Source organism: Ciconia boyciana, chromosome 10 (assembly GCF_034638445.1).
Source record: "Ciconia boyciana chromosome 10, ASM3463844v1, whole genome shotgun sequence".
NCBI classification, from domain to species: Eukaryota; Metazoa; Chordata; class Aves; order Ciconiiformes; family Ciconiidae; genus Ciconia; species Ciconia boyciana.
This window is the reverse complement of record NC_132943.1, coordinates 6,476,224-6,503,015: the sequence shown is the minus strand read 5'-3', so window position 1 is coordinate 6,503,015 and position 26,792 is coordinate 6,476,224. Positions and strand designations below refer to the sequence as shown.

The 26,792-nt window shown below is 35.2% G+C and overlaps 1 protein-coding gene across 1 annotated transcript in view; it reads right to left on the bottom strand.

The window, feature by feature from the left end:
- LRP1B (LDL receptor related protein 1B) overlaps positions 1-26,792 on the bottom strand; it is a 309,784-nt gene that overhangs the window by 68,912 nt on the left and 214,080 nt on the right. The window contains exons 54-61 of the mRNA XM_072874983.1: positions 23,836-24,024; positions 22,920-23,068; positions 19,726-19,819; positions 17,997-18,113; positions 17,703-17,822; positions 14,702-14,821; positions 8,336-8,452; positions 1,009-1,115 (exon numbers count right to left, since the gene is read on the bottom strand). Coding sequence (XP_072731084.1) covers positions 1,009-1,115; positions 8,336-8,452; positions 14,702-14,821; positions 17,703-17,822; positions 17,997-18,113; positions 19,726-19,819; positions 22,920-23,068; positions 23,836-24,024 — 1,013 coding nt within the window. The remainder of the gene's footprint in view (positions 1-1,008; positions 1,116-8,335; positions 8,453-14,701; positions 14,822-17,702; positions 17,823-17,996; positions 18,114-19,725; positions 19,820-22,919; positions 23,069-23,835; positions 24,025-26,792) is intronic.

The following is a 26,792-nucleotide window of genomic DNA, read 5'->3' as shown; positions in this document are numbered from 1 at the left end:
GAACAGAAAAAGAGCAAAGCAAATATGCAGTGAGCTTCTGCTACACAAGAAACAGTCTACATGGTGTTTTCTCAAAAAAACCCCTCACAAACCAAACCAAACCAGAGCACACCACAGCACACCACTGCTTTGTGTAGAAAAACTAGTTCCCCAACCAGGACACAAAATACTTCCAGGATGGGAAGAGGTCCAGATCATTGCTGGGACAAAAAGGTGTAGACTATTGTTAACATGACTTGATTTTATTTGCATGTTCTCTTTTTAGGATAACTATTTCAATAGTTTTAGTCTTAATTTAGTAAAGATATTTGCATATATGGATTCATGTATTTGCATATATGGATTCATGGATTGCACCTCAAATACTGTGTTCAGTTTTGGGCCCCTCACTACAAGAGAGACATTGAGGGGCTGGAGCGTGTCCAGAGAAGGGCAACGAAGCTGGTGAAGGGTCTGGAGCACAAGGCTGATGAGGAGCAGCTGAGGGACCTGGGGTTGTTTAGCCTGGAGAAAAGGAGGCTGAGGGGAGACCTCATCGCTCTCTACAACTACCTGAAAGGAGGTTGTAGCGAGGTGGGGGTCGGTCTCTTCTCCCAGGTAACAAGTGATAGGACAAGAGGAAATGGCCTCAAGTTGCACCAGGGGAGGTTTAGACTGGATATTAGGAAATTTTACTTCACTGAAAGGGTTATCAAGCATTGGAAGGGGCTGCCCAGGGAAGTGGTTGAGTCGCCATCCCTGGAGGTATTTCAAAGATGTCTGGATGAGGTGCTTAGGGACATGGTGTAGTGGTGGTCTTGGTAGTGTTAGGTTTACGGTTGGACTTGATGATCTTAAAGGTCTTTTCCAACCCATACGATTCTGTGATTCTGTGATTCTGTGATTCTGTGATTCTATGTGTAGAATTCCCATTGCTGCTTTTTAAAATATTCATATGTGGGAATCCATTATCCAACAATATAAAACTACTAATTTTTTAAACAAATATTTTTCTTGGAAGAAGCTTACCTCATCTGAGCCATCTGCACAGTCATAGTCTCCATCACACCAGAATCTTGCTGAAACACAGTCTCCATTTGCACAAAGAAAGTCTTTCAAAGTGCATGTTTGAGGCTCTGAATAAAGAAAAGTAACAACCCTAGGTTTATTAGCATTTCCGTAAAATATTTTATACATAAAACCCTGAATCCATCAATGAATGACTGTAACAAAGTCAAAACCACTAACTTGCAAACTATAAGGATGTTTTTTCTGTCAGATTTTGTTTCATAACATTTTATAACTAAATTCCATTTACATATAGTAAGACAGTAATGAAAATACTTTCATTTCAGTTCTACCAAATTTCTTTGGAAGTTTATGTGATGCTGACTATATAAATATTATTTATTGTAATGCACATATGTTATTACAGGTTTTGTGAGAGATGTACCACCGACTAGAAATTCATTTTGCACCTGTTAATATCCAATGTAATTAGAACTAACCAAGTCTTTCACTTCCCATCACGCAATATCATACCATTTATCACATACCTTTTAATATACGTGTGCGTGTCAAGAGTCAGCTTCCCCTGTGCTAAGCATTCAGGGGAACAGTATTGAGATGGTAAATGGAATGCCTAAGAAGTAAGGTTTGGGGCTTCAAGTAAAATCTGTTTTCCAGAAATTAAGTATGGGAGGAAGCATAACAATAATCCACTGACTTAAATAATACTGACAAAATTGTTAGAGAGATTTAACAGACTGAGAATACAGTGACTTGCAAAAGTTAATGGACAGTATGAAACACAGAACAGTATAAACACAGACAGTATAAACACAGAAAAGGAAAAAAAAAGGTAAGGATAAGGATGGAATTTTGAAGTAATTTGAGGGATACAGAAGGGAGATGTTAGATAAAAAGAATCTAAGGAGCTTACAGATGGATAGGAGACATAAAGGTTGGAAGTTAAGTGGGATATTTTGTGATAAATGGGTATGTTGTTCTAATCCCTAGGAAGAAATAAAACGCAGGGAGGTCTGAAGTCATTATAAAAGGTGGACGCAATAAAGGGAAAGAGTAGATACAAAATTAATTAAAGATACAGGCAAAGCGAACAGGAGAAGCAGGCTGCAGGGAGTGATGGAGTAACCCTGAGAAGGTGAGACTGGCTGCTCCAGCCTATTTACTTCACTGTCTGCACAGCTCTGCGTTTTCGCTACTGCTGCCACAAAAACACGGGCAAGGGGACCAGTGCGGAAGATTCCCCCAGCAGAACACTATGTGCTTTTCTCCTGAAAATGAGGACCATTAAAAAAGACATTGGAAAAAATGAAGTTAATGTCTGGACTTTGGACCATTAGATTAAACAAAGGGAGAGAAGTAGTGGGGACTGAGGAGAATTTAAGCAAGTCTCTACATGCAATTTAGACTATGCTAGTCAGAGAGCTTTGGGAAAGCAGGACTGAAAAAGCAAACAAGGATTATTTGTGGGATTATTTCCATCACAGTAAACATTGCGTGATGTAAATAATGTAAAATCAAGAATAAGGATTAATTAGTAAGACCTTTTCAACAGAGAGATGGGAAAAGAGTTCAGGCAAATGGTAAACGACAGTGACTAAATCATTGGAGGAAGGGTAAAAAAGAAAGGGGAGAGACTGAGAGCAGACAGCAGCAATGGACAGTAATGGACTGGGTAATGCTAAAGGGTCCTTTAGCTGGTTATGGAAGGTGGAAGCATGAATGCTTTTGGAAAATGTACCATAGTGATCAAGGACAGCAAACACAAAATTAGAGGCTTCCAATTCAGAAGAATTTGGTAAATACCAGCATGAGAATATACTAGACATGAGTTGCGCAGACCTAAGGTAAAGTTGAACTTAGGGCTTTTTCTGGATTTATAAAAATCAAAAACTGTTTCAAGAAAGGAATAGTTTTAATGGACCTTTCAGCTACTTTTTTTTTTCTTCACTTCATAAAAAAATTCAAATGACCACATTTGAAGGTCTTTAAGAGAAATTTCATTTTTCAGGTAGGCACAACTTTTCATTTTGCAGTTGTAGGAAAATCGTAATAAAAGCAGATCTACAGAAATTGCATCAGTCCTCCAGCGATGTTATATTTAAGCAAATCAAAGGTTAGCATTTATATGGATTCTTAGAGTATACACATACTACTTCGAATTTTTTTCAAAGCAAAAGCTCATTGTATAAACGTTAGCAAATCACTGACATTTGATTCTTTTTGTTGTCAACAGGCCAGGAAGAGGAAGTTCACAATATGATAAATTATTTAAAGGAAATAATTTGTGGAAAAAGTAATCCACATGCAAATAAACATTTGTCATGTTTCTATATTGATTTGCAAAATATAAGCAAATACATTTTCTATACTGCTAATGAATTATTTATAAACAGAGATTTGATTCTGGAAAAATGTACACAATGAACTAACTTCTCAATTCTCCGTTTGCAACAAATATCTCTTCTGCTGCTGGAATACATCTCTGTGATTTACATATGAACACAGAAAAGTACTTTCCCATCAGTGCTCTGACTGTTAGTGAAAGGAATAAGTATTAATAGACTTCTGTATAACCAATGAAGGACAACATCTTTCAGTTTCTGCTTTATAAAAACACTGAAACTCCTTCCCAAGAAAAGCATTTTTTAATTATTAGAAAGAGTTTTATTTGAAACAGAGCACATAAGATGATCTAGTTCTTTCACATTTTAAATTCTGAAAATAATCTATAGAGCCAACAGACATTTGTCTTCAACTTAAATGGTATCAAGAAAAAGATCTCATGGGAAATTTTTAAAATTATTTAATAGTTGGGGTTCAATTTTGCATTTAATGGGTATAGATATTGCACTAAGTCTTGAATAGAAAGGATTTTTTAGCACACTGAGGTACTGATATACAAGTTTGAAGGCAAAAAACCATAACTTTTTTTCTTAAAATTGGATATGAAGTTCAAACTCATAGTGTACCTTTTACCTGCATTTGTACAAGACAAATATGTTTGCTGCTTGTGAGAACTCTCTGTCTTGTAACAGCTGTTACAAAGCAAACTTTTACAGAAACTAATTTGTATAATAGGAAACGTGGAACTTGCACGTAGAAGAAGAAGTAACAGCAATACAAACATGGGATAGGAGCACCCCAACCAAAATGAGTAAGAAGTGTACATTAACCTCTTGATTCATCCTGGAATTTGGCAGTAGATCACAAAGATTTAGAGGAATTAGGGGACATAGGCCACACTTTCTTGTGATGAATGAGTATTCATCAGATCTACTACTAGATGGTTGTGTTGGAGTTGAAACCTTTCAATAAGCCAAGCCAGAGTATCCAGTATGATGCATCCACATAACATCAGTGAAACAGTATCATCATGATGTTGTGAGTTAAGAGGGTAGCTAGGCCACACACAGCCACTCAGAGGGGTAATAGTTCAAAAACTTGTGGGTTGAGATAAAGACAGTTTAATAGGTAAAACAAAAGCTGCATGCACAACCAAAGCAAAATAATAATTCATTCACTACTTCCCATCGGCAGGCTGGTGTTTAGCTGCTTCCAGGAAAGCAGGGCTTCATTACATGTAACCATCTTGGGAAAACAAATGCCATCACTCTGAATATCCCCCCTTCCTCCTTCTTTTCCCCAGCTTTTTATTGCTGAGCATGATGTCATATGGTGTGGGATATCCCTTTGGTCAGTTGGGGTCAGCTGTCCCGGCTGTGCCCCCTCCCAGCTCCTTGTGCCCCCCAGCCCACTCGCTGGTGGGGTGGGGTGAGGAGCAGCAAAGGCCCTGACTGTGTCAGCCCTGCTCAGCAGGAACGAAAACATCCCTGGGTTATCAACACTGTTTCCAGCACAAATCCAAAACAGAGCCCCATACGAGCTGCTATGAAGAAAATTAACTCTGTCCCAGCCAAAACCAGCACACATGACAAAATGGAAGAGAAGCAAAAAACAAAAGCACCCTTCCTTACAATTCTCCATTACAATACTGCTAAAAACAATAACATGGACAATCCTGCAGAATGAATACCTGTAAACACAAGGTAATTAAAGTGGTCATAGGAGGGGGTTTTTTTCATAATGTGGCATTAAATGCAGATTTTCTTTACTTATTTATTTTCATTAACTTTACTTGGCACTGTATTTTACCAAAACAAAGACGACACTTGTTCTTTGTTAATCTAAGCATAAGACTGGTAGGTATACATAAAAGAAGAAACCTTTGATACACATCATTTTATCATACTAAAATAGCATACTTGCCTTTGGCTAGCATTGACACCTGGCTGCTTTTAGACAACTGACACTAGCCATCATCTGACTTGCATCAAGTCAGTTGAGCCTTAAGCAATGTAAAGAATGTGAATTTACAGCACTATCCACTCAAAATTTACTCAAGATGATACTATCAGACGCTCCAGCTTAGTTTCTTTCAATATGCTGGTTTAAAATGTTTTCACTTAAACATTAAATAATTGCTAGTTCTCACTGCATTTGGGATACAAACTTATCCCAGGACAAAATTAACTAATTTATTTTCTTGACAACTTGTAGGAGCAACAAAACAGCATTGAGAAGATTCTCTAGCAACAGTAATATTTTTATGCTGATTGAATTCATGTCTTTCTACAGCATTATTACATTTGCTGTGCTTCAATGTTTACAGTGAATTATATTTTCTTTAATTACATTCACTAAAACATTACTGGTGCCTTCTTTTCAGCAGGAATAAGATAGTCATTACTATGGAATTTTCCTTTTTTGAAGTTCCCTGAAAGAGAAAATACTATTTCTGCTCTAATTTGTTTTTAAAAATCCAAATAAACCCTGAAAGCAAAATCCCCCTCCAAAAAATATTAAGTCAGAAGAGTTAAAAATGCATTCTACTTAGCTTAGTGCTAACTCAGTATAGACCTATAACCTTCCTAATAACTCTTACTTATTTGGGAGGGTCCAAATATAGTTAAAGACCAATAGACTGTGAGAAAAATACAGTTAAAGAGCAAAGTCATAACGGGCACAACTATTTGCATTATACCGCTAATAATTTTTCACACCTATATGTGATATTTTTTAACATGCATTCTGTTTCACTTCTGGTAACTTTACCAGGATGCTGCGTGTGCATGCAAAGAAACTATTACTAAATACTTGAGCTGAATTTCTATAATTCAATGAGTTCATTCTGCATTCTTCAGAAACAACTCATTTTCTGATAGTTGCCTGACAAGCCCTTTGTATACTCCTGTATGCTATGAACAACTTATCGTAATGTGCAATGTAATATATTTTGTCAAATGCTTTTGAAGTTCTAATTTCATATATATTTGTTTCATTACACTTTAGTCTATAAGTGGCTTGACAGCCTATAAAGAATTTTATACATCCATTACAAACAACTGAACAGTATTATGTATTTTCCCAATGCTTCCAATATTTTGAATTTTACAACTGTGTCAGCCTACTGTATTTAATTTAAACAGCAGAATATGGGATTCAAGAATTAGAAGTGAAGTATGCATTTGACAAGCAAAAGAAAGTTAAAAAAAAAAAAAAAGCTAACACAAACTACAGTTCACCACTCCGGCCTTTAGTTTGATGCACTGGCTGTGTCTGCATACTCTCAACTCACTAATTCCATCCATTACAATTAACTACAGATTTCTTTATCTGCAAGTATAGAAAACAGCCAAGAACTGAATATATAACTTAATTATTGATGTGAACACAAAGATGGCAAGCTTAATAAATATATATATATAGAGAGAAAAAAAATGGATAGATGATTGCGCTCTTATTATTTGAATTTTTTTTTTTAATCACTTTGTACTATGATAATCTAAACTTTAAGGAAAAAAATAATTAATATTGATTGATAAATAAATCCTACCTCACACGTGGTAAATTTTAAATAAGAACCTTGACACTTATTTTGCAAACAGCAATAATGTTTTGTGGAAGTTGGGTTTTTTTAAATTTTCAACTTTCCAAAAGATTATCTAGTCATGTAGATTAACACCGCTATAGCAAAACGATGTCTCTCTATTTGATTTTTACATGAGAATAAAAGAACATAAAATAATTTATTGGTATTTATAATACAAATGAAAATGGAAAAATCCCACTGGCACGAATAATCAATTCCTAAGTAAAATCTCCCACAAAGTTAAGCAAGCTTTTGTGTGCCAACCCCCCCGGGGTATGACAATAAATAGTTCTGAGTGATTACTGAGCCACATCACATTTTCCCCTTTAGATGAAACACTTGCATATGAGCACTACAGCACTATTGCTTGCAGTAACTCACAACATTTTCAAATGTAGATAGTAATGAAAAGGCAGACAAATCCACTTTAATCTTTAAAGCAGAATGAGCTAGTCTTCAGACATCGTGTACCTACGGACACCATGTCTCAAATTGGAGAAAGGGGCAGACAGCATGTACTCAGCATTAGAATGCCTAATTTATTAAGCTTTCTAGGTTATCACCTTGAAGATACTAAATATACATTCATGATATACAATCAGGAATATGCATTCAAGATTACCTACACAACAAGATATTAATTTCTTAGATTTCTAAGTACAAAAGAAAAAAAGAACAGAAATTGTCAACTGAAGAGAAGGACTTCAGAACTGTTTTTGGAATTTCCCTCTTGAAATATTTTATAAAGACAATGATTATGAGATAAAACCATTAAGAATTTGTCATGTCTTCCTGAGAACCAGATGTAAATTAACTCATTGAAAGTGGTATTACAGAGATTTATTAGCCATTCCGGTTCCTCAGGTAGGAGAAAACTAGGCTAACTGATATGCTGAATAACAACATCTATTTCTTAATGTGATTAAGTATTATAGAAATGGACTTCTCACAATACAAAACAATGCAAATCATCTCAGGAATATAATGACTGTGAGGGGCAGGTAGTGTTTGGTCAAACTTTATTGTTAACAAATGTTTAGCACTTTATCACTGAGCAGTTTTTATGATTCTTATCTAGAGATAAGACTCAGTAAGATAACTTATTGATGAAGGTAAACTAATTGTAATATTTATTTTGAATTCATCAGATTATTGAGAAGTCACAGGTCAGGCATTTTTGCATAGCTGATACAGAATTACAGCTCTTTATAAAAATGAATAAAATTGGAGAATTTCAGCAAGGGACATTTTCAATTCTGGCCAACTGATTTTCAACAGATCAGATGGCATTGTATAAAAACATACACGTGCAGTTTATCAAAATTGAAAAGTTTTGTCTTACATGTCGCTAAACTGACTCCACTCCTTATAACATGTACTTAGGTAAAAGTTACTTACTACAGTTTTCTTCATCCGAATTATCACCACAATCGTTTTGGCTGTCACATCTCCAATGATCTGGAATACAGTTGTTGTTTTTGCACTGGAATTCATGAGGCCCACAAGTTTTTTTATCTGTAATTAAGATGAATATCATTTATGTTATTGCAGACAAGGAGTCAAAATGGGAAAGACTGCTACTAAACAGTGACAAGACAATATTGCTAGATACATTTAAGAAGGAGCAACCATAGTACTTAAAAGGTTACTTTCAGAAATAATTTATTTCTCATACCACATTCTTTAAGATTCTATGTATTCATTCATACCAAAAGAGATATGCTCATAAATTTGATTATAAAATTGAAATATGGACTGTATACTGTCATTTAAAGTAAAAAATATGAAATTCAGAAGTGATCACAAATTAGTTTGAAGAGAGGGTATTATTGCACTGAATCTCAAAAACTGCATTGACTTCTCCTTGAATTTATAAGTAAGATTGCTTTACAAAAGATCAGATCACAGTAAACCACAAGAATATTTATTTGAAAATGTACAAAATATGTATTTTTCAAAAGTTATGTTTGCACATAATAATTTAAGACTAATCATACCTGACAGAAAACTGCTTTTTGATTTATGTTTTCACCTTCTGATGTCTTGGATTGGAATTCTACTTATACAAAGTGAAACATTATAAAGCACATAATGCTAAACTGAGATTTAATTTTCTTCATGCAGTAAATTTTCAATGAGCTTTTGCGTTTACAGAGTAGCATTGTAGGCAAAGCCTCTTGGAGATGCATGAACATTCTGAACTCCTCCAGCAGGAAGGAGCTGCCTCTGTGTTTTATTTATATTTTTTATTTCTTGAGTAATTCTTTCAGGTTCTAAGGACTGAGATGAAATGAAGTAAATTAAAAAGTTATCAGTGACATTTTCTTTGAAAAAAAAAGTTTGCTTTGTAAAAGCCTCAATGACATATTTAAAATTACATGTCACTGTGATGATATTTCAATAGAAGTTTTTTAAATTTCCACTAAGCTGTTTCATAGCATGTCAGTTCAGACTTCATACTGCTATCATGACAACTCGATGAGTTCTAATAACTGCCAGAATGAAGGAGGAGTGAAACACTTGCTTAAATCAACCTGCTTTCTCTGCCCGTGAAATGGAAAGGACCACAAATTAGAGGTATTAGATTTGATGCTATGGCCCAAACTGCTGCTTTTTGTGCTTTGTTTGAGGTGTGGTTCTGTAACTAGAGTGATAAATCAAAACTACATTTGAATACCAAGAAGGTGGAGGTAAATGGTGATGCAGCTCAGTTGTGTACACTCAAAAATTTGGTAATTACAATACTGCCTTTTGCATTATCCTTATTCTCTGCCAATATCGTGATTGTAAGTAGTTTTCTCCCAGAACACTTCCTCCTGCGATGTTTCTCAAGATGACAGTCTATAACATTTCAATCATGACATTTCAAATACTTGCTTTGGCAAGCACTTAAATATTTAACATTACGAAACATAAAAATACCCCCTGCTGAAAATAAGACACTCTTATATTTTGCTTCTGTAGCTTTGCAAAAGATCAAGTTTCAAACCAGAAATCCATCCTATATTTATTAAAGTACTTCTAGTAAAGTCTACAATCTTCCATTAACATATCTGCCCACAAAATGAGTCCTAAAGACTAATGACAGATTATATTCTATTTGTCCTTCCACATTCAATAGGAATACCAAGATTACTAATCAGTAATACAAAAAAGCCAGAGATGACAACCCTTCATTTCAGCTACCTGCTAGGATGAAGACAACAGGCAATATATCTTTTCTTATTCTTCATAAAGAATTATACAGTTCTCAAGGATGCTAAATCCATTTTCTAGCATTGCCTCTTTACATTTGTGAAGAAAGGCTGGATTTTATTTTTTTTTTAATTTATCTGAGTGTAGTCTATCCTTATGATTACCACTTGAATATTAATCTTTTGCTTCTTACTCTATTTTTACCAAACACAAAGGAATATTTAATTATTTTTTAAATACAAAATATTCTGCATGTTTGTAAGGCTCTCTCTTCTTCACAAATCTGAAAGCTTTATTCTTCCTTTGGGTTGACTGATCTCTCGTAGCAGCTTACACTTGACAATGTCTTACAAACCAGATTTTCTTGTCGTCTTGTATTTCCTTCTTCATGTTAATTTCCTTCTTCATGTAACATGAAGAGCCAAGGAAAACACTAGGATACTAGAACTAAGATATAACAAAGAGGAAGATTTGGGAAAGTTGTGGAACAAATATCTGATCTTTGAGAAAGACTGATTTACTCAACTCAAAGGAAATAGTGCAAGACCTTATTTTTTTGAATTGTGGAACCCTGAAAAGTACACACGGGCCCACACACATTTTGTCATTGCTGTCTTCAACACTAAATTACTTTCCATTTTTCTTAAAATGAGACCACCTTAAAATGTGAAAGTTCAGATAGGAATGATACAAAGGTAAAGCAGTAAGTACTCATAACTCAATTCTCAGATTTTTCTCTTCAAATTATTATTAAGAGATTCATTGATCTACTGTAACAGGCAAAGGACCCTTGTCAGAAATTTGTGTGACTGCCTGATTGCTGGTAGGTTGGTTGGTTGGGGTTCATCTTTTGTGCTAGGGTTTTATTTCAGAAATAATTCTAAATGAGCATGAAGAAAATAGGATGAAGGTTTAAATGGAAAACAAAACAAAGCAACCCCCAAAATATTACATATGCACCCTTAAAAGCATTTTGATTCAAATATCAATCCCTATGAATTAAAACACTATTTTGTCACTAATTGCACTACATTGCCGTTTGGGGATTTTAATTCCATGTATGTGCATGTTTGTGCATTCGTATGTGTGTGTGTGCGTGCACCTGAGAGGGATAAAATCCAAAATGAAAAGAAACCCGCTTTTGATCGCTAGCTGTTCTAGAGCTTGGCAGGCTGTCACTGATGCTGGATACAGGAAATTATAAGCCTGTTGAAGGAAGTTCAAGTTTATATAATGCATCCTTCAAATGTCTCAAAGAACATATTCTTCATCATCAGAAAAAAACCTACTTTGACTCTTTAGGCTAAAAATAAAGTTAATATTAAAAAAGTGAGGAAGCAGAAATCAGTCATACCAATGTTGACACATTATGCTAGGAAAGACCTGAAATACATATTCTGCTTTAAAGCAGACTATAATCACTTTCCAAGACACACACAGCTTTCTTCAGATTCTAACTCAAACAGGGCCTTTTTTTAATGTAAAGTATTAAAGTTGTGAGCAAGGATTACCATAATTTAATGGCTTCTTTTAATTGCTTGGACGGAAAGCATGAAATAACTCTCCCTACTGTTCCTTGAAAAACACCATATACTCATTAATAAACATACATTTCCTAATGTTACTTCAATTGTCTGAGTCGGAAAGTAACCACAGAAGACTAAATACATTCAGACTACTTCTAACACATTTACTTAATGTAATAACTCCAATAATGCACAGTAGCAGATGTTGACTAAGCAAAATATATGACTATGCAGCACTTAAGCAAAAAAGAGATTACCTTTTATACAAGTTTTGCATTGTAAACACTTTAGAAATTAACTATAAACGATAACAAGTTAGTATTAGCATCAACATATGCAGATCTTTATTATACTCAGCTTGCAGCTTTAGAATTTTATTCTATCAAACTTTGTTCATAAAAATAACCACCTTTAAATTAAAAAAAAAAACAACACAGAAGACCAAACTCTGTTAAAACTATTGCTATACTAATATCATTTAAACATATTTCAAATGCTAAAATTATGGAAAACTTTAAAATGTGATTAAACCCACCCTGTTTTTGTCAAGACTTAGTTGTTCTATCTGTACATAACCACGTATGGCATAGAGATTGGGAATACGGATAAATTGTTCTGTCTCCTCCAACACAAAAACTTATATGCAGCTAGCAGACTTAAAATAGAAATGGAGGTGGTTTTTCAGGGAGGTAATTAAGCTGTGTAACTCCCTGTTGCAGGATGTTGTGAAAACTTCACAAAGGTTAAAAGAGACTGAAATCCATCAAGGATTATTGCATACAGAGACATATTTGACTCACAATATCTCTGATTCTCAAATTGTTAGAGGCTGGAAGAGTATCCCAGGGAAGTTTCATTACAGGCCTGCTTTTCTCGCATATTCTTCCCTAGATACTAGCTTTCAGTCACTGCCAGAGACAGAATAAAAGGCAAGATGAGTCTTAGATATGAACCAGCATAACCAGTTGTATATATTGTTACTGAAAAAAACCCATTTAACTTGGGATTGCATGCATTGCACCTCTATACTGTTTAATTGTTCAAGTAACTTGGACATCATTCTTTCTGTTGGCTAAAATGATTAATCACAGTGAAGTACCTACTACAAATACAATTTTTCCTGTTCAGCGTTAGTTTTGGGGTTTTTTTTCCTCTTTGCTTTTAAATTTTGTGTCTTGAGGATATTATTAGATGAATTACTTTAAGACCCTTCGTGCCATATCAGTTGGGCTTGCATGGGTTACTCAAAATATGAATCCACAGTTCGGAAGCTTGGAATGCTGTCTGAATTGGAAAGAAATGGAATAGTGGAGATCAAGGTGATGGGGGACAGTGCAGGAGAAAGCACCTACGAAGTGGATCAGAAGGTGAGCAATGCGGGGTTAGTGATGAGCCCAGAAGAGGATATGAAGAGTCTCTATGGCAAAGGTTCATCTCCTTTGCATTCACTGTTTCTTCAAGCCAAACGATTTCTTGGACTGTAACTTCTCTCCAGTTGATATGATTAATTAGTTTCCCCTTCTTGACAATTCAAACGATGGGTTTAGATTTTCAATGTTGAGGAAGAGTTCAATTTCCTAGGCTTATTTACAAGCTCAAGCATTTTCATATATGTGCTTGTGTCAATTGCTTGAAAGATATCCATGGAAATTTGGCTGTCTCTCGGTGCTTTGTTCTTGATTACAGCCTGCAATTTTGTTACTCTGTTGTCCCAGAGGTAGCATAAACTAGTCCAGACTCATGTGTTTCATCAAACCATTTACTGATGCGTGGATGAATAATGGTGAGACCTTTGAATGTTCTATACAACTATTTTTCTCGTTCTCTTCCATCTCCGAACATTTTTCCATCTTTTCCTTTACAGACCTATCTTCAAATTTCCACAAGTTTTTCTGCACTCGGTGAGTGTGTGTCTTGCATTGACATCCACATTCACTGATTTTCCAACAATACTGATCCACTTATTCTGACTCTGATTCCCTGTAATCCATTTCCCAAGTGGAATATTTGTATTTATTATCTTCTTTCATGTACAACAAAAGAGCCAACTCAGTACTTTCCAACAATGCAAGCAATGACTGAGAACAGCTACTACTACTACTACACAGTGTGATCTGCTTTTTTCCAAGTGGTATACAATAAAATATCACATACAGGCCAATGTGAAAACTGCTTAGATTTTCAACTTTCTATGAGTATTGTCTTAATAAAATAATTTTAACTGTTTCTGCAGAAATATAATCAATTTATCTGTTCTGCCAATTAGAAACATGCTAAAAACTGTAGTGTTATATTTGTGATCCAACGATGAATCTTCAAAAAAGCAATGAAAGAAATTCTTGGATTCAAAGCTAGTACTTATGTTCTAAAAAATCTGCCTCAGTGAGGTAGAACACTGTGGTTCTGGCTGTTGTGTAAAATCTGACAGAAATTAGGGCTTGGTTTGGTAATGGTGTGATTCTATCTTTGATAGTCTCTGTAGAGGATCTGCCTCCTCAAACTATCAAATTTAAGTACAGAAGTCTCATAAGTATCAGGGGCTCTTGGAGAAGTCCTATGGGGATGCAAAGTTTGTGGAGTGCTGTGTTAGGGCACATCACTCCCTGGAGCTCACCGAGAGAAGCAGAAGTTGGTCGTGTCAAGTTGGAATCTGCCCTGGACCCTTCTGCACAGCCAGTCTTAATTAACATGATTTGCAAATTATTACATTTTTCACTATTTATGAACTTCAGCAGCAACAAAGTATGCAGAATAAATTGAGAGAAACTGGATAATACTGTGAGAAAAAACAAGAATATCACTATATTCCAAATAAGATACTCATTTACAGCTCCTGCCAATAAAGTAGTAGTATAATATGAAGTTTATAGACTACTCATATAAAGATTACCATTCAACAAGAACTGTATGAGCCAGATACAGCGATCATATCAGATAGGTATTATCATACATTGAAAGAGGACATATTAAGTGGGATGCTTATGCTACTTTTTTCAAAAATGTCAAGCTACAGTAATATATTCAAAACCACTCGCATACTCACCACAGTTAGCTTCATCTGATCCATCAGCACAATCTGGGTCTTCATCACATACCCACAGTTTAGAAATGCAGTGCTTTGTTGTTTTACACTGGAAATGGTCTGGAGAACAACTGTTTTCAGCTTTAAATAAAAGGATTCCAAATTAAAACTAGAAATTTCTGCTAATATTCAAAATATTTGTTTTAAAGAAAAAAATATTAAGGATTCAAAATTCAGAAATTGGTTATCTCTAGCATAACTAATGTCTGTAAGAAAACATCTTTCAAGTTTATGTTGTTTATAATTTTGTCTTGGCTTCACATACTATTTTATATATAACAGTAAGGTCAAATGAATCTAATAAATGAAGTGTCTATTGTGATATTCTTTTAACAATAGACTTAACACTGATACAATCAAACCATTTAGTAAAAAGCAGTCAGATTTATTTTTTTTCTAACTTCCTAAAACATCAGTTTTCAATTCTGAAAGTCATTTGGAAGGACTAAGGTCTCTCTCACTGATTTGATCAAAAGATAATCAAAATCACGTACAATTTTGGTGAAATGCTGTGCTCTCTGTTAAAAGAGGCCATGGGTAAATGGTGAGAAAGTTTGACAATTATTTTGCTTTATCGGTTTAGCAGAACAATTTTTTGAATGAATCCTGCAGCAAGATAAAGATGCAAAGATGCAGCTAACCTTCATCTTACTCTTTCAGGATGCTTAAAGATAAAGCTTAACTGCACTAACTTCAGAACAGCTACTCGACAGCAAAGAAGAGCCTCAGTGTGCTCATGTGATTCTAGATCGGCTCCCTCACAAGCGTATATGCCAGATCTTACTATTTCTTAAACTCTTATAAGAGAGTATAGACGCAAGATGAATAAAGGACATATATCTGGACAGGACTGTGAGCAAGCTATTTGTGATCAGATGCATAAGGATTTCTTTAGAGATAAGCATATGTACGAGAACCTCCAAATTGTTCTAAACTGAATTGAACACAGGTGGAAAACAGTATGATCTATTCTCTGGTAATGTTTTCCCACATAAATGTTTGTCCCACTTTTATCTAGGGAAGTCCATAAGGTTTTTAACAAACTTTCCTATCCCTGTTGAAAAGTAATTTGCTCCTTGATACTATCATTCTTGTTTCTCGGGTTTGGCAAGATGAAAAATTTTGGGTTTGTTAAAAGTTGGCGTATTATTTCTTTCAGTGTCACGTTTCCATATGTAAATTTACAGTGCTGGAATTAAAAAGCATTTAGAATTGTCTATGCTGCTAACTAAACTTGTAAAAAATAATACTGATTCTCAGCTAGGACACCTCACCAGGGGATTTCAAAGTGCTTCACAAGGAAGTCCAGCCCAATTACCTCCATTTTACATATGGAAAGCTTTAAGTACGAAATGTGACTTTTTCAAGGTCACTTGATACATAAAACAAAACAATGTTAGAACTGAAAAAAAGGTCTATACCTTATGAATCCTAGTCCACTGAGATTAGAATTAAATAGATAATCTCATCTGTTATCTGTCTTGTGACAGGAGCCCAAGTCAATATGAACTTTGTGGTAGACCTACTTAAAACCTCCCCTTTTCATAATCTCCCCAAAGGCAACTGAAGAGTTTTCAGAAGCCACAAGTGAGGTTTTATTAAAATATAAACTAGGACACTTAACTTTCTTAAGAGAGAAGCTAATGAAGTCTAGGTAAGACAGAACAGAAACAAAAAAATGTATATAATTAACCTCCCCCACTCCCCACTGTGTCTTTGCAGGGGGGTTGATGGCTGAGTTTCAGACAATTCAAAAGCTTGCTTTATGACATAGCAGACTGTCCTATCCCCACTAATCCCTAGGAATTTTTCAACTCCATCACCGCTGATCCTGACCTTATCCCTCCCACAGTCCCTGAGCACTGCTGTGCTGCAGACTCCGCTGCTCTGATTTAATTTCTGTCAGCTACACCTCAAGGTTTTGGGAACCTTCCATATACCATGTGCAGCTCCTTATAACGAAAAAAGCAATCTCCCCTACCTTCCACAGGAGTTTACCTGACCCCACTTAATCAGTTTTTAAAGAAACGTAACATGCAAATCAACATATAATACTGTTTGTCAGAGGCTACAGCTCTGCTGAGCTGTTTGGAAGACGGCTATGAAACATGACCATCAACAAAGCCTTTGTATCCTTAGCAACCCTTCCCTTGGAGAAGGCCATGTTCTTTGCAGAAATGCAGCATATGCAAACCTTGAGAAAGCTAATTCAGAAAACAGGAATAAGCACCTTAGATCAGCAGTAGATCTGAATAATGAATTGAGTGAAGGACAGAGATGTATTTCAAGAGAGCACCATCATTTTAATTACAAAATGATCAAAGACACAAGCTATTCAATACCTCTCCATTCTAAATCTGAAAATATTTTCCCTACTTACATCTAAGAAATATGGAATGAAAATGAATTTATGAAAAGTAAGATGTATTAAAAGCTGAGTAAATGGAAATCAGGTTACATAGGCAAATTAATGAAGAAGTCGACAGAGGAAAGGGAATAGAAAAGGTAGAAAATGCCATCAAAGAAAAAGGATGTAGAAGGAGCTATGGATCTACTTCTTTTCCAATAAAAGACTCAGAAAAATATCTTTTTCCATTGAAATGCATTGCTGCAAGGCATGGCAGATGAAAGCCTCAAGAAGATGAGTCATTTGTGAGGTGGTTAAGAGTAAAATGGATGTTTCAGCTTAAGTCAGAAACCCAATTAAATGCTTGAAATGAATTGTTTACACACCCCTCTTCTTTGCAATGACTTTAAAAAACGAAGTTAATAAATGGCATTTTAGTTTGTTCTCTTGTATATGAAGCATTGTACATCAATCAACCCCGTGAATTAACTGTTTTGCATGTTCCTCAAATTATTTTACATAGAAGACATTTACAGTATTTTACATATTTTATTTCAGTTCCTTACTTAAAACCAGCTACAGTTGTCACAGCAAAATTCTCTAAACATAACTTACGACAGTCTCTTTCATCTTCTTCATCACCACAGTCATCCTGTCCATTGCATCTCAGATTTATTGGAATACACTTCTGATTCTTTGTGCACTTGAACTGACCTGACAGGCACACATGTGTGTCTGTAAGTTAAAAGAATAAAAATACCAAGTTAAAAAGATTAAAAGCTAAAGAGTAAAAGATTTAAAAATTAAAAGGTAAAAGAATAAAAATGTAGTTTCTTGACAGAATTTAAAGCATGGCATTTAAATCGGTTTAGCAGGTTTCTGAAGTCTACAAAGTATATAATCACCCACCACAGTTCAGTTCATCAGAATTGTCCCCACAGTCGTTCTCTCCATCACAGATAAAGGCTGGAAGAGCACAAAGTCCAGTTCCGCACTGAAAACGTCCTGGCTGACATCTGAATTCAGCTGAGAAAAAAGAAAACTGCTTATGAATATTATCAGAGGAACGGTTAAAGTATCAATAGTGTCGTTCTTCCTCTATGGACTAACCAAAAGAACGTATAAACCTTTGTATTTGCCTATGTAATCTCAATCTGAGTAGATATTAGTAACTAAAATGTAAATGTACTATTGCAAAATTAATTTCAAATCTGAGATTTTAAATTTGCATAACTATAGTTATACCTTACTAATGATACAGAGTGCAACCCTCTACAGGTTGATGCTTACAATTAGCTCAACAGAGACTTGCAATTTAGGATCTAAACACTTGAGTTCAAGTCTGCATTTAAGAAACTCACTATCCCACTCTGTTTCCCATGAAAGGTCTAATATTGTTCCTTCTCACAGCCACTGTCATTTGAGTGAATGAGCAATTATCCACCTCTTCAGTAATATTTTATATAAACATAGTGTAGCTTAAAATGTCATTTTATGTAGAATGATTACATATGTTAAAGCTTGCTTCAAAGGCCTCTGCAGCAGAAAAAGGGAACTAATTATAAAATTGTAAAAACATGGGTGAGAGTTTTCAATACAAAAAATCAAATTAACTGTTACTTAACTGGAAGATTGTATAATACATAGTAGAGCATTTTGTGTATATAAGCTTAAGGGAAGAAGGTAAGAATCTTTTGATTTATGTAGATTAATATAATAATATTAAAGTAGTCAGAAAAATAGCATCATCAACAGATATGACTGCTTATGAATCTAGTATACTAGAAAGGTACTTTTCTAACAAGTAAACTTGCAGTCAGCTACCATCACAGCAACCATCCTTTGGGATGCTGAAAACATCATCATAATTGACTTCCAGTTGTCTCCAGTTCAATGGGTGAGTACCTCCAGTAACCTACGATTTGGACTATGGGAGGCTATGGAGAAATATGCTGTATCTGCACCACCTTCAGGACAGCGTGTCAAAGTTACGCAGGATGCATGAAGAATGTTCATTGCATAAAATTGTTCATTCTGGAGGGGTGAGATTTAGCTCTCCAAACTTTCCTTTGACAATATTTATAAAACTATAAATGAAAATATTTACATAAAACATATAGTGAAAAATACACAGAATCTTAGGAGGAATCACATGGAGAACATTGTCGTGGTTCAGAAAATTGCACTAAATAATAATGTGTAACTAAACTTGTATAACTGCAAGGAAACATAAGCAAATGAGATTAGAATTCCACACTTCTATTATATACAAAAATAAACCTGGTAGAATTTTGTATTTCTATACATAAAAATCAGCAACCTCAGAACATAGCTTTAAAATAAAAATCTTTAGCAAAAACGTAACCGGGATCAAGTAAAGGTTTAAAACATGAAAAACACATTCTTATGATTTTCCAAAGACCTTAAAAGACCCTTAGTAGACATGAGTTAATGACAATCTTTTACAGGCTGACAGACAAGAGCCTGCATCCTTTGTAAATTTGACCGAGACCAAGGAAAAGAAAACAGTGCTGCAAACAAAGTGTTCAAAAAAATCCTCTTCCCAACATCTATAAAGCATTATATTTGATTTGGACCCTACTGACAAAACTGGGTTCCAAATTCAGAATGCACTTACGGCATTCCTCAGGCTCGTCAGAGCCATCTCCACAGTCATCGACGGTGTCACATTTCCACCAAAACGGAATACATTTGTCAGTTTTGCAACGGAACTGTAAAAGAAAGGAAAGAAGGAAGAAAAGCTTTCATGTTAATATTTATTTATTTAAACAGAAATAGTACAGTTTATGAAAAATTAGATTAACTGCTTAAGTCATTGTTCCATTAATCAACTCCGGTTGTGAATTTTATAAAACTTATTTTTTAAATATTCTTTTTGGAGATGTTTTGCACTGAGACTTCCACTGACACAAATCATTGTCGTTTCAATGACATTGCTACACTGACTTATAGTGCCCCTGATATAAACCACCCATTGCATTTTGCTGCATTCTGTGATTTGATTCTTTAAGATCTTACTCAGGACAACCACCTCAATTCTTAAACAGTCTTTGCAGGCTGTTGAAGCAGACTTAATATCATTTTTCCAGACAAACCAAAACACCCACAGTTACAGAAAAGGGCCTTAACGTGCAGTGTTGTACTTGTATACAGTATTGCTTATATTGTTTGAATTAAATGAGAAAACCAGAAGCTAGGCCTTCCAACCTTTCAAAAGGATAAAGTATTTGTACAAAAAAGAAAAATCCTTTGTAAGACCTTGGCAGTGCCTTTACTCTGAGCTCAGGCAACACTGTACTTTTGTTCTAACTGAAAAAGGAATGCAAACAAAACAAAGAGTAGAAATTACTTGATGCAATCTTCTAGGGCTAAACATAAAATCAGAGTTCATTATGTGACTAATGCTAGGGAGAAAAATCTGGATAGATTATCAGCAACTTTTAAGAAATGTTGTGTTTCCTACATGGTGTCTGTATGAGCACAGAAAGGAAGGAAACCGACAGGTTTAGAAGTGCAAGACATTTTATTTTCTGTGACTAGGCATAATTTTTTCATTTCTTCACATTTTAAAAATCATTGATTATTCAATAAAGCTGTATTCAAAAGGTATATTAAATTTGGTGCATTAGCTCAGTTTTATCTTTTCTGCCAAGAAAATTTAGGGTTTCATGACCATTTATGTAGTAGGACCTATAGTTGGAGCTACATCATTCTTGTACCATGTTGAGGGACATGCTGTATAACAGGCTGGGTTTGAAAGGCAGCTATTCTAAACTGTTAAACTGTTCCACAAAGGTATGCATCTCAGAGTAGCTCAGCAGAAGGCCTCCAAACATAAGAGACAAACAGAAACTCAGACAACTCTCATTTTCAGTACTTTCTACTTGCTAGCATAGCTTTCCTTCTGCTTGATTGTTTTAAGGTGCCAACCTTGCTCGGCTCACCGTGAGGGACTTCGGGCTGTTAAAATGACATTATGAATTTAATTCCAGGAAACGGGCACTAACTCTTAGATGCTATTATGTTCTGCATGAAAACGCTTGCATTCGCTTCTAAACTGGGGAGCCAGACATTTTGCAAAATCAGGGGTCAGAGTCATATGGGTGTGTCTGCAATGGCCTGAGTTTTGGTGTTTTGTACTAAACAATTTCTCACGTCAGAGTAGCCATCCAAAGACAGCTAAAAGTCTGTGGATGTGTAAGACCAGCGTATCAGCCATCCAACTCCTTTTCATCAGAAAGAGCTAACAGTGGGTGTGTTGTCAAGAGCGATTACATTATAGGAACAGCTATGATTTTACAGCATCATCTGAAAATCTTAAGTAGCAAAGTATATTTTTTGCCACTGATCTCTGCATCGGATGCCATTGGATTGACAAATTATCAAACAGTAAACAGATTTCAAAATTGGAAGAAAATGACTAATACCCAATGTCACCTTGTAACTGTCTGTCTCAAGCAGCTTCTTCTACTTAACCCTGCTCTCCCTCCTACGGAATCCCACAAGTGATAAAATATTGCTCCTGGAGCATCCAAGATGTGATGCTGTCCTTCAATTCGGACCACCAATGAATTGTTTAGAAAGGAATAGAGCCATTCAATCAACTGTTAGCACATAAACTCACTGTGGAATAAGCTTCCAGTGCCATTTAAAGAAAATTTTAAAAAAAGAAAAAAGAAAAAACGTGCCTTTTTTTTAACCAAACAAATTTGAGAAGCTAGATATGGGGCGAAAATAGGTAAGAAATTCCTCATTTTACAAGTGTTCTACACCTTCTTTTTGTTCATCACTTAATGGGAAGTAACAAGCAGACAATCTAAACAGAAAAGATACGATGAACATCATAAAATCACACCAAACACTACCTTAAGGGAACAGACGAAGACAGTGGGAAGGTTTCTTAAATAACAATATTACTTGAATGAAACTGTACATCATTTATTAGGATGACCAGTTTCCTAAAAATTAAGAGTAAAACCCTTTCCCTAATGAGTACAGACAACATGCATCATGATGTAGAACGTTTTAAGAGGTCATTAGCACACATATAATAGAAGTGGACTACTGGAAAAGCTGGACTACTAGAAAGATTTTTAAAGGCCATATGTACTATTACAATCAACCAATTAATTGTCTGGGTAGAACAGTCCAAAGACTTTTATCAAAGTGGTTCTCTTATAAGAAATCAGTATGTTCTACTTAATCTACCTTGTATTTTAAGCAAAAAATCACCAAATATTTATTTCAAGTACTAGGGAATCCACCTCCCATAAAGAATTCAATGTTTTAATTGATGCAATTAATTGCATATTCTACCATTTCCATTTCAGCTACTGGATTGTTTTTAATGTAACCCTATCGTTTACCTATCTGGCTAACTGGACTGAGCTTGTTTTCTTGTATTAATGTAAAGTTCGTTCACGCATGAATACTCCCAAATCATTGTTATATATACTTTGTATCATTGTTATATACACCTTGCATTTTTATGTTTCATATTTTATACAAATGTTTTTTCAAAGCAGTTTTTATGGGTTAGTAGCTGTAATTGTTCTAGTGACTGGCAGAAACATCCACATTTGAAAGGAAACAAGTTCTGCGTTCTCTGGAAAAAAGGCATTTGCAAGTCTATTTTCAGCTAATAGCCTTGAAGATGAAACGCTTTAAATGCACCCATGAGTTACCTAGTCTTCAGCTCCTTTGACTGATGCTTCCGCATTTCATGGCCACCAGCTTTTATTATTTAAAAGCAGGTAGAAACATGGTAAAATGTAATCCCTGCTCCCCCTTCCCCCATCCGTATGCACTTACCTGACTGGCAGTGCAGTTCGATAAGCATGTCTTGTTATCCGCAGCAAGGTAAAAGTTAGTGGGACAGGCACAAGTATACATCTTGTCAGGAGCCAGAAGGCATAAATGACTGCAACCACCATTGTTTAGTGTACACAGATGTTTAGACACTGTGGACAGAACAGGAAAAGAATATCAGAGCCTATTATTTCAGTATACTTCAGGGTATCTGCTTTATAGAGGAAGAAAAATGTATTACACATACTATTTTTACAATGGATTGTCTCAAATCAAAAACCCGTAAGAGGCAACCTTTTCCTTTTGCCTTTAAGCTATTCTCTTTGTATGCAAAAATTAATTATTACTATGGATGTAGAACTAGGGGGGGGGTTTATAATGAGACAAAAAAATTATCTTATCTATGTCAAGTGCCAAATTGCATTCAGTTACAATTCAAATACAGGGACATCAGGAGATCAGACACAGCTGTAACGCCTACGTTCTCTGACATTCCCTCAGTCCAACAAGTTTCTAAATAACAGTATTCGTCTGTATTATTAACACTCTCTTACTTTTCAAATAATAAGGATAAATGTTTTCATAACACACTATTCCCATCTTGATAACTGGTAACTTGGACTGTAATGCAACTTAACAGTTCTGTACTTCCAGTCAGTATCTGGGTTAATTTTTAAGCACCTAAATTGGTATCTAGCCACGGAACAAGATATATCACATTTATTTCATACCAGATATACTTACAACATTAATCACAGATTTATGTTTAAAAATGCTAATTTGAAAACTTCCACAATTTGAAACAAAACAGAAATAAAAATAAATCACTGCAGATAAACGAGCTTCCGTTAACTCAGCAACTGGCTACTACGTGAAATACATCAATGTGCTGTATGGAAAGCATAGACAGAATAATTACCATCAGGTTGCCTATAAGAATGATACACCTGGATGTCTGTTATGGTATGCCATGAGTTAATCAGTGATAGTCTGTCTGATCCAGAGGTTTTGTGGGCACGGCTGAGTGATTTGGTTTTCCCGTCTGTCCAGTAGATGTAGTCTTCAAACAATGTTAGCGCAATCACCCCTGGAATATCTTGATTAGGGACTGTAAGAAGAGATGCTAAGATTAATGCTCACTCTTGGAAGACTGCCAGTTAAAATATTCCATACGGCATGGGTTGACAGATATAACTGCTATATAATGTCTTGAGAGTAATTGTCATGACAATATGTCAAGCCTAGAGGGTTCTTTATTACCAGTTACGCTAAGATGGATGGGGTGCAAGCTCTGCTTGCCTAGAGTTAGTTGGCCCAATCAGTGTTAAGGAAATGAAAGAATTTCAGTTAACAAAAATCACCTCCAGATTCTAAACCAATGACATGTTAAGCTTTAAAGTAGTATGTAACATAAATAGAACTTAACCTACTCTTTACTGAAGGCCAATATTCATTTGCTGGCTTAGGGGAATAAAAGTTATTAGAAAACATCCAAAACATAAGGTATACATCTCCAGATGCAGTGTATTTAACACCCTTTAAGAAAATTAATAGTATTTTATTTCGGCAAAATATACTGACAAGAGAGATGGGAAAAAAAAAGTTTTGCCTTAAAATACACATAGCAGCAAGAGGATTTATTGCTTAGTCCTAGCATAACCAACCATACAATTTAAAAAAAATAAAGTGATGATAATACCCCATTGTTACAATGTCACAAAATTACGAGCCAACATCATTTTAAAAAGGATGGAAGGACAAAAGGGATGGAAGATTGAAAGGGAGAAAAAGCTTTGGAGCGTTCCTTATGCTATTGTATACACTTTAATCTTGAACTATTTGTTCCTGGTAAACAGAAACTGAACTCCACTTTTTTTTTCTCTTAACATATATACCTGTAATCATAAATGACACAGGAGAATATCTGACCACAATGGTCAATGTGTAAATTATAATCTTTTGTCACTGAATTACTTTAATTACTGATAGAGCTGAAAAGGCAGAGCAGAGCAGCAGAGTCTGCCATTTTTAACCAGCGTATCCTTAACACCTTTACCTTGTTTTCTTAGATGAAAATAGCTTAATCTTTTTACCTGGAATGTGCTTAAATAGAGTTGGCAAATCTCAAATTCCAGTTGGAACATTTAACTGACAACTGATGCCTCATAGTGAGTATATGGAATGACAACTTAGCAAATTCAATTTCGTATACAATAGTCTTGCCGACAGTGAACTCCAGTGTAGGGTATGTTGCCTTGTGGTCAAGGAAACCTTGCTTCTCAGACCTGAAATTATTTTCCCTTCTTGTATGTTTACATATACCATAGCCATCATACTGAAATACCAGTATGATATTCTTTTAAAGAGCTTCATAACATTTCTAAGAAATTAGTCAAAGTGCAAAGAAATCTTAATTTTGGCAGTTATTACATAGGCAACTTTGGCATGGTTCCTTACATAGTAGAGTACCCCCAAGAAAAGCTCTTTTAATTTCCCATATTTGTAGAATCACATTGTGAAAAGGGGGTCTACAAACCAGAAGGGAATCACTCCCCATGGCAATTGTTGCTATCCTTTGTTCCTTTGAGCAAGGAAGAGAAGAATTTTTGAAGTACCATTACTTTTAGTTTTGCTGCCAAAGTAACAAATCAAGTACAACAAAACAAGAATACAGAAACTATAAGTACAGGTGTTTCTGTTATATTATTTTTTTTTCCTCTTTCCTCTTTTTCCTTTCTTTCTCACCACTGAATTTATCAGAATAAATTGCAAGAAAAACCTCCTAGATTCGGGAAAACACCCAAAGGCTAGAGCAGGGTTTGTCTGTCCACTGGAAGACCTATGTGTATTATCACCTAATTAGAGAAACTACTTGCATGTTAATTTTATTCCTACTCTGCTCTGGAGTGAACTAAATAATTCTCTTGGTGGGGAAAATAAGCTGTAGACTAGACAATAGTACCCAGCTTCACCCTAGGTGTAGTATGGAGTGTGGGGGGATCTCTAGTACTGCAAACAGTGAAACGAACCCTGCACCTAGTCACAACTGAGCCTAAGCAGTCAAATCCCAGACATTACTTTTTTTTTTAATGTTCTTTTCCTTAACATGGGTGATTTTCCTTGAACCTTCTTGAGAGATTCCTTAGGCTCTGCGTACATCTTCAATAATGATGAATTCAACTTAATACTGTTCCAGAAAAGGCATGTATCTCTAATTTTAATTTTAAAAAGTGAATGATCTTTAAAATGCTTTAGCATAATTACTAATTGGGAATACTAATTATCATATCATATGCTTACTACCAGATTACTGCAATTAATTAAGGAAGCATAGAATTTACACATTCATGTCATTCGGAAAAAGGAAATTATCATTCTAATTATTTCAGAATTATTAGTTCATGAAAATCTGTGTACATGCATGCTCTGTAAAAGAAACACCTTTCGGTTTGAATCACTATCCAATATTTCAGCAGATCCCAGAAAAACCGGACTCTCTCAGGCTTTCTCTGTTGCCACTCTCCCCAGTTAGTTACATCACTGAATTTAAGTCATTTAGTTGCTTTATTGTGCTATTATATTTACCATGGGATTTTGAGTACATCTGGGCACAATCCGTTGTGCTATCTTTATATACAGAGACTTAGGTATATTAAACTCATCACTTTTTATTTTAGGTAGATTATAAACATTTGCTATTGAAAGTTTTCTTGTAACTTCTAAGTCATATGATTGTGCCGCAACACAAAAATTAAAAGACAAGCAGGGATTTTAGGTACATCTGCAAAACTGCAGAAAATTCCCCACTGATCTTAAAGGGCAGTTTCTAATGCGAAATACAGACCAGGTTGACAGAAGAAACAGGAAGGAACAGAA